Raw genomic sequence first — 8,614 nt, 5'->3', positions numbered from 1 at the left:
AAAAGTTCTCAGCTATTGAGTGGTATCCCATATTTTGCATGCTAAATATCTGTAGTTCTCTGCACATTTTGGAAGTAGGGTGACCCACATATAAGAACCCGATGGTTGTATCTTACTCATTTTTTTAAGATTTATTTATTTACTCATACAAGAATTGAGGACAGGCCAGAAGTGTGGGGACTGAGAGGATTTACCAGAGACAGAATGGGGATCAGAACAGATAGATTGAGGGGAGCAGCAGGTATGTCAGGAGAGGTCTGCCACACCATATGGATCACCTCCCTGGCAGGGGATCAAACTCATGCTTCAGTGGCTGCATAGAGCTTACTAGTGCTGTACTTTAGCCCAATGTACAATCAGTTGGGCTCTCTTACTCATTTTTGATCATTCAGTATCATTAGGCATTCTATCAAGCACTTTTACATCTTATTAAATGGACCCCATGTCCAACATAAATCATCATGATCTTTAAATTTTTAGGATTTATTTATTTGTGCATGCAGAACTGGGGTACAGGCCAGAGGCACAGGGGCAGCGAGAGGCTTCACCAGACACAGAGTGGGGAGCAGAACAGAGAGGTGGACGAAGTACACTGCTGAGGGGAGCAGCGGGCAGGTCAAGAGAGGTCTGCCGCGCCATGTGGTCACCTCCCCGGCAGGCAGGAATCGAACTCACGAGGAAGTAGCTTCAGCTTCTCAGTGCTGTGCTTTAACCCGCTGCGCCACCAGGGAGGGCCCCCATGATCTTTAAATTTTTAGGACATAGTCAGCTCCAAGACAGAATTAAATTGTCTATAATTTCTTCCAAATGATTGGTCACTGTCATTACATACTGGATTTGGAGAAAGATATATGTGTTAGTTAAAATTTTGTATAATGTTAAAAGATTTGTCTTCAAGCACCAAATAAAACAGACTGGAAAAAAATACAAAAACAAATGTTCACAATATAATACTTACCTTAAAGTAACTTACCTTTTTTTGCCATGAAACTATAAATTATAACTAAATAATAATGTTCTCTTTGATTTTGGTGAAATCTCTATATGTAATCACTAGAAATGCATAGATAACGGATGTAGAAGTATAGTGTTCAAAATAAATTACTGTACAGAAATAAAATATACCAGGTTAGGGGAGTCACATTTTAATATTTATTAAATATGTGATATGTGGAATAGTACTTAAATTTCAATGCCTATATTTCCTCACTTAACGAACAGGAATCAAAAGTGCTTGCATCGTGTGTTTCTTAACGAATCCAAATCTTAAAAATTATCTACACAACTTGCTTAGTATGGAAACTAGCACATACTAAATCTCTATGAAATAACATCTCTCAGTATGGTAAACTCACTCAATTCTTAGTGACTTTCAATGTAACCATCAATAAGCTTAACTTTCTCTTCATGCATTACTAAAAAAGAATAAACTACAATTTATTGAAAGCATGATGTGTTTGAAGAGTAGGTCTTTGTTTACTGGTGTTTTAAGTTTGTACATTTCCTCAGCCACCTTTCAAAGGCTCCTTTGACTTCACTGTTCCTCAGACTATAGATGAGGGGGTTCAGCACAGGGGTAAAGATGGTATAAAATGCGGACACAATCTTGTCGTGGTTCGCTGAGCGGTAGGATTTGGGTCTCATGTAGATAAAAATAGTAGCTCCATAAAAGAGTCCCACCACCGCCAAATGCGAGGAGCAGGTGGCAAAGGCCTTTTTACGTGCATCTGTGGAATTCATCTGGAGAACAGCAGCGAGGATGAGACCATAGGATGTCAGGATGAGAGAAAATGGAATCAGGAGCATTAACACACAGCAGATGTACATGACCTTTTCAAAGACTGATGTGTCAGCACAAGCTAAACGTACCAGCATGGGGGCTTCACAGAAGAAATGATCAATCTCACGAGCACTGCAGTATGGGAAGCTTAGTGTAGCAGCGGCCTGCATGAGTCCATCTGCTGCCCCCAGGAGCCATGATCCCAATGTCATTTGCAAACATAATCGCCAGTTCATGAGGATGGGATATCTCAGCGGGTGGCAAACAGCCACGTAGCGATCATAGGACATGGCTGCTAAAAGGAAACTCTCTCCACCACCTAGGGTGAGTGAGACAAAGATTTGCAGTCCACAGCCTGCAGGCGAGATGGCTTTCTTGCCAGTGACATAGTCAGCAGCCATTTTGGGCACAATGGTGGAAACAAGCATCAGGTCCATAAAGGAGAGCTGACTCAGAAGGAAGTACATAGGTGTGTGGAGACGGGGATCCCTGTGAATCAGGAGAAGCATGAGTGTGTTTCCAGTCAAGGAAGTGATGGTCATTGTTAACACCATCAGGAAGAGAAAGAGGTGGGTTCTCGTGTATTTAAAAAGTCCTAGCAAAATGAAGTCTAATGTTGTGTTTCTCTTCTCCATGTTTTCTGCTGCTGTGACACTGAAAACAAATAGAAAAGGAATATGTCACCTTCTAAAAACCTTTGTTTGACAGCATAACTTTTTGACATAAACTACACAGAGAATCCATGTTCCTGACACTAAGTTCTACTTTCCAAAATGGCTTTTCTTGATCTATCCTCCTACTTTTCTATAGCTAAACATTGTAATCTTTTAACTGAAACCAGACTATATACTTCACACAGAATATACTGATTTTTTTAAAGATAATAGATCAAAAGTATAAAAAACTGTCAAAACTATGTAATTAATAATAACCATATTGTTATTTTATATATTATTCTAATTCCAGTAGTAATAGTATTTTATTTATGTGTAGCAAAGCCACCATTAACCAATTGATAAAAGAAACACTCATTTACAAGTCTTTCTTTTAAATGTTTGACTTACAATTTTATTCAAATTTTGGAAATCAACCATTCATATTAGGTCTTTTTTTAATAAATAAGAATATGCAGTTGTTTCACTATGGGTTACAAGGACCACAGAACAAGTCAGTATAAATAAAATAAAATTACCCATTGAGGGGAGATAAAACTACCCCACTAAATTGATGAAAATATAAAGGAAATCATGAGAGGAATTTTGTTAAGTGCTTGGGAAAATAAATAGTAATAGCAATACCAAGAATAAGGAATAAAATGATTGAAAGGACAATGATGCTATTTTTTAAACAATTTCATTATCATGGAGAATAATTACCAGATACAGGTGATGTATTAAATATATTTGGAATGAAAAAAAAGTTTAATGTATACTAAAAATATCTGAATTAGAAGTTTAATGTGTCTTTTTGAGTTTTTTTTTAAGATTTACTTATTTATGTATACAAGAACTGGGGTACAGGCCAGAGGTGTGTGGAGGGGGTGAAAGTATTTATCAGAGATAGTGGGGAAAAGAACAGGGGGATCTACTAAATACACTTCTGAGGAGAGGGCAAGACAGAAGAGATCTGTTGTGCCATGTGGGTCACCTCCGTGGCCAGAGATCAAACTTGTACTACAGTGACTATGTTTACCATAATAGTGCTGTGATTTAACCCCTTGCACCACAAGGGAGAGTCCTGGAGGTATTTTTTTTAATATTTATCATAATGGATCATTTTATTAGGAAACAGTGTGTTCACAGAAGTGATAAACTAAGGGTATGCAAGTTGTCACTTCTTCCATAGTGAACATCAGCTTGCCATTCTTTAAGAATAAATCTTGTAAATTCATAAAGATCAGAGAAGCACATAGATGTAAGGAGCCAATTCCCTCTTATTAGCAGAAAAAATGCACAAGTGTGCCACTTTTGTACATTTGCAGAAATTCTTATTTCTGACACAGTCTGGAAAAAATTCATTCAAATCTTCAGAGATAGCGTGATCTCTTAGCCTATTGTCTAAAATTTGATCATTGATTGTTGCAGAGACAGAGGCAGGGGTTACAATTTTTAATCAAAAAGCTCTGATTCGGGGTCTTCCTGGTGGCATAGGGCTTAAGTATCAGCATTATCACTGCTATGACTGGAGTGTGGTCCAGAATCAGGTAGCTAACCCACATTGGGTGCACCAGACCTCTCCTGCCTCACCCACTGTTCCCCTTACCAGTGCATTTAAGGAGATCCACCTTTTTTGATTCTACAACTATCCCAATGCTACAAAAAATTTAGACAGGAGGGCTTACCTCTTGCCAAGCCATGTCACGTACATGAAATCTTTTTAATAAACCTCCAGAAACATGGTACCAATGGCTTGTTAAATTTCTACCACCACCATGTGAGCATTCACATTTGTACTAACAAAATACACAGTAATACAAACATCTTCATGAGAACTTAAGGTTTGCATACCAAAAACAAACAATTCATTTTACCTATCTAGGAATCAAAGCATTAGTAACTGTTGTTCATTTGTACTATGCTCTGTTTAATACGTGCAGTCCCATGATTTATATTATATTACTCTTTAAGTTAATTTGAAACAAAAATTTAATGTTAATTTGTCAGTCTAGATCATTTGTTGCTTTTTCATATAACCAACAGCTAATAAATCATAGCACACAAAAATCAATCTTAATCTAAACATTTGATTAAGCCTGTTCACTACCCAGGTCTTCAGCAAAATCCACCACTATGTGGTTTCAAGTTTGAGTCTTTTGTCCTTTGTTTTTGTTTGTTTGTTTGTTTGTTTGTTTTCAATATTTAGTTATTTATGCATACAAGAACTGGAGTGCAGGCCAGAGGTGCAGGAGGTGAATGAATGCGCCAGAGACAGAGTAGAAAACAGAACAGGTGGATTGGCTGAAATACACTACTGAGGGGAGCAGCAGGTGAAAAAGGAGTGGTCACCTCCCTGGCTGGGGATTGAACTCAATTGCAGTAGTGGTGGATAGCTTAATAGTTTTGAAACTTAACCCCTTGTGTTACCAAGGAGGTTCCAGAGTCTCTTGTTCTAATGAACAATTTTTCCTCCCTCAATTTTATGGTATTTGGACCCTCAATAACTGTGTTCAGAGAATTAAGAGATTTTTAAAAAATTACTTTCAGAGGAAATACAGAAACAAGCAAAATAGAGCAGAATTTAGAGAGCTCTTGGATAGCCTAACACAACGACTACAAGATCTGAGGAATGTAGAGAGAAAAGTTGATGTAGACAAATATGAAGATACAAAACAGGAAACTCTGGAGCAACTAAGTGAATTTAATGATTCACTAAAGATAATAATGGCTGGAAATATGATGTATAAATTAGGTTGAATACAGTTGGATCTCCAGGCAGCTATCAGCCATACTTTTAAAATACCAGAAGTCGGGCCCTCCTTGGTGGCACAGCGGATTAAAGCACAGCACTAAGAAGCTAACTCCATTTCAGCATGAGTTCGATCCCCTCCTGCACTGGAGGTGACCCACATGGAGCGGCAGACCTCTCCTGACCCACCCACTGCTCCCCTCAGCAATGTACTTTGTAGATCTGCCTGTTCTGTTCCCCACTCTCTCTCTGGTAAATACTCTCACTGACCCTGCACCTCTGGCCTGTACCCCAGTTCTGCATGCATAAATAAATAAATCTTTAAAAAGAAATACCAGAGGTCATCAGCTTATTTGCAAACAAATAACTAGCTCAGCTTTGGAGAAATCTACCAGAGATGGACAGAGATCTCATGGTAGGAAAACTGGAAAGAGTCAAGTGTGCTCAAAAGAAAGTGGTGATACTAACAACCTCCAGGAAATTTGGCGAGAAGCTGAATGCAGATGACAAGGCTTCTTGTCTACAAATGCAGGTAGTATACTAAACCAGTTTGACAAGGTCTCTACAGAACTTGACTCTGAAGACAATGTTCTTGCTTTAGCAAGTTTTGAAGTCAATAAAAACAGCAAAAAAAAAAGATATGGTGCATTAAAGCTTGAACTTTGATAACATTTTTGTAATAAATGGCATTTTTCTTCTGGGGAGTTGAGTCATTGCAAAGAACCCAAAAAATTTTTGAAGTGCATTAATAATATAGGAGGTGATAGAGGGCCCTCCCTGGTGGCGCAGTGGGTTGAAGCACAGCACTGAGAAGCTGAAGCCACTTTCTCGTGAGTTCAATTCCTACCTGTCCCGGAGGTGACCACATGGCGTGACAGACCTCTCCTGGCCTGCCGGCTGCTCCCCTCAGCAGTGTACTTCATTGATCTGCCTGTTCTGCTCCCCACTCTGTCTCTGGTGAAGCCTCTCACCGCCCCTGAGCCTCTGGCCTGTACCCCAGTTCTGTATGCACAAATAAATAAATCTTTTTAAAAAAAGAAGAGTTGATAGAAAACTTACAGGTGGTTCTGCTCATTCCTTTCATCATCGAGCTGGGGTAGTGGTGCGTGAGTGTCCTGGGCTTGCTGACTGGAGCTGCTCACCAGCCCGCTCTGTGATTCGTCTGTTTAAAAGTGGGAATAGAAAAAAGTTTCTCTTCTTCTTTTTACTAAAGCTACTTGTATTCAGGTGCTTCCACTAGGTGAAATGATACAAACTAATGAGTCTTTTCTGTTCATAATCTCCCTCTACTTAGAATGAGTAGGATAGCACCATCAATAGACCTCATGTGTTCACAGAACTTTAGCATTCTAAGTGGTCATAGAGATATTTGCATTTTACAAACAAGGAAACAAACTCAGAAAAAATAAACAGATTTGATTAAAGTCACCTTAAAGTTATAAGTGGGAATAAGATTCAGATGTCCTACTTCTCAGTTCAGTGTTTATTTAATTTTATTTATTACTTCTGTGCTGTTTAAAAAAAAATGAGCACATGCTCATATAAGTTCATGTTTACAAAAAGTCAATGTCCCAATAAAAATTTACCATTATTGGGGCCATTCTTCAGCACAGAAGATCTCCTTATAAATGGGATCCATTGTGTATCTGAGATTTGAGCCTGGAACAGTGGGATCCCTATTGGAAGTCTATTGAAGTAAATTAACCTCCTCTGTTGTTTCATCTGGAAGTGATTGGAATTGGCAACTAGATACTGTCCTGTATTTGACCTCTTTGCTAAGCAGGAGGATGATATCTTTAAGCTCTATGTAGTCTTAAACTTTTGGAGAAAAAATGAAATAAATTATAAGTAAAAGCAGATTTCTCTACTGAGAGTTCACACCTCTCTCAAATGGATAGATTTGCCCATGTACATGTGTGTGAGGTTATTCCCTAGGCTCTGACCACTTCATTTTATTTCACATATTTTTTCAATACCCCTTTTGTTTGCACCTTATACTTCTTGTATATTGTAAACTCAATTAAATGTTCTGTCAATTGAAAAAAAAAGCATTATCAATGCTTTATTTTAACCCTTAATGGATAATTATATTTTATGTTGTTTAATAATGGCAAAAACTCACATTGAAATTGTGACAAACCAAGAAAAAGTTTATTACAGGCTATTCATCAAGGACATTATGGTCAACTATTATTTTGTAATTTTGTAGGGTTATTTTTTAACTGAAGAAAAATTCATTAAGCATAAAATTCACCATTTAAATTTTATAATTCATTAGTATTTAGTGCATTTTTATCTCCAATACATAGTTTCAAAACACTTTCACCACCCCAAAGAGTCACACACACCCCCAGTCTCTCTTCCTCCCACGAGCAATCATTACTCTCATTTCTGAATCTGTAGATTTTCCTATACTGTATATTTCATATAAGAGGAATCATACAGGCCCTTCCTGATGATGTAGGTTAAAGCACAGCACTTAGAAGCTAAAGCATGAGTTCAATCCCTGCCCCACAGGTGACCCACATGCCATGGCAGACCTCTCCTGAACAGCCCGCTGCTCCCCTCAGCAGTGTACTTAGCCAGTCTGCATGTTCTGCTCCCCACTCTGTCTCCGGTGAATCCTCTCACTGTCCCTGCACCTCTGGCCTGTACCCCAGTTCTGTATGCATAAATAAATAAACCTTTAAAAAATAGTACAAATATTGCTGAAATACATATAAACTCACATAAAACCTCAGATAGCAGAAGTTCTCCTGACTAAAAATAAGGGAAATGGAGTTATCACTCTCCCAGACTATCCTCCACAAAGAAAGTGTTTTTATATACATGAGATTCTAATACAACATGATTAATTCTTTGAAACAGCACTGTTCAGTGAAAAATAGAAATCTACTGACATAAATCCAATCATCTGATTAATTGCTTATTCAGAAGATCTAACTACTTGCTGGTTCATTTTACTTCTTCAGAAAACATGTAGACAATAGGAAAACTTTTACTTTTTATTATCTGTGGATGAAATTTTAGTCAGAAAGTCAAAATTCATATGTAGCATATCAAATGCATAGTAAACGTGAATCATTTGAAATTACTTCCTAAAATAATGGGGTAAAAATTTTCAAGCAAATTTAACTTACCTCTCTAGTAACAAGTCATATTCCATAGGACTCATATATGGCACCAGATCTTTCTGATAGGTTAACTACAAATGGTTGCTTACATCATTGTTGAGGTACTGCTTTCTGCCCTTGGCTTCATGCCACATTGATTTAGAAGTCCTGTATGACCACTTAAAGTTTCCTACATGTACAAATACCTTCCCTGGAGCATGAGACCTTCAAATGAAAATCGCCTATATCAAGGGAACACTCTTGTAAATTTTTCTTAAGAATACACAATGTAATCATCTAATTTACCTGCTAGGCT

The 8,614-nt window shown here is 37.8% G+C and overlaps 1 protein-coding gene and 1 pseudogene across 1 annotated transcript; one reads left to right on the top strand and one right to left on the bottom strand.

The window, feature by feature from the left end:
* Positions 1-1,476: 1,476 nt before the first annotated feature.
* On the bottom strand, positions 1,477-2,415 carry LOC101623891 (olfactory receptor 2T33-like). The gene has a single exon (XM_004686893.1). The coding sequence runs from the start codon at positions 2,413-2,415 to the stop codon at positions 1,477-1,479; it is 939 nt and encodes a 312-aa protein (XP_004686950.1).
* Positions 2,416-2,922: 507 nt separating this feature from the next.
* On the top strand, positions 2,923-5,851 carry LOC101637159 (annotated as a pseudogene).
* Positions 5,852-8,614: the final 2,763 nt, after the last annotated feature.

The sequence above is a fragment of the Condylura cristata genome, unplaced genomic scaffold (assembly GCF_000260355.1).
Source record: "Condylura cristata isolate star-nosed mole 26May11 unplaced genomic scaffold, ConCri1.0 scaffold00021, whole genome shotgun sequence".
Lineage (NCBI taxonomy): Eukaryota > Metazoa > Chordata > Mammalia > Eulipotyphla > Talpidae > Condylura > Condylura cristata.
This window is presented reverse-complemented; position numbering and strand designations above follow the sequence as displayed.

Excerpts from the sequence above, each read along its gene's own strand:
- LOC101623891 (XM_004686893.1), bottom strand. The coding sequence starts at position 2,415 with ATGGAGAAGAGAAACACAACATTAGACTTCATTTTGCTAGGACTTTTT.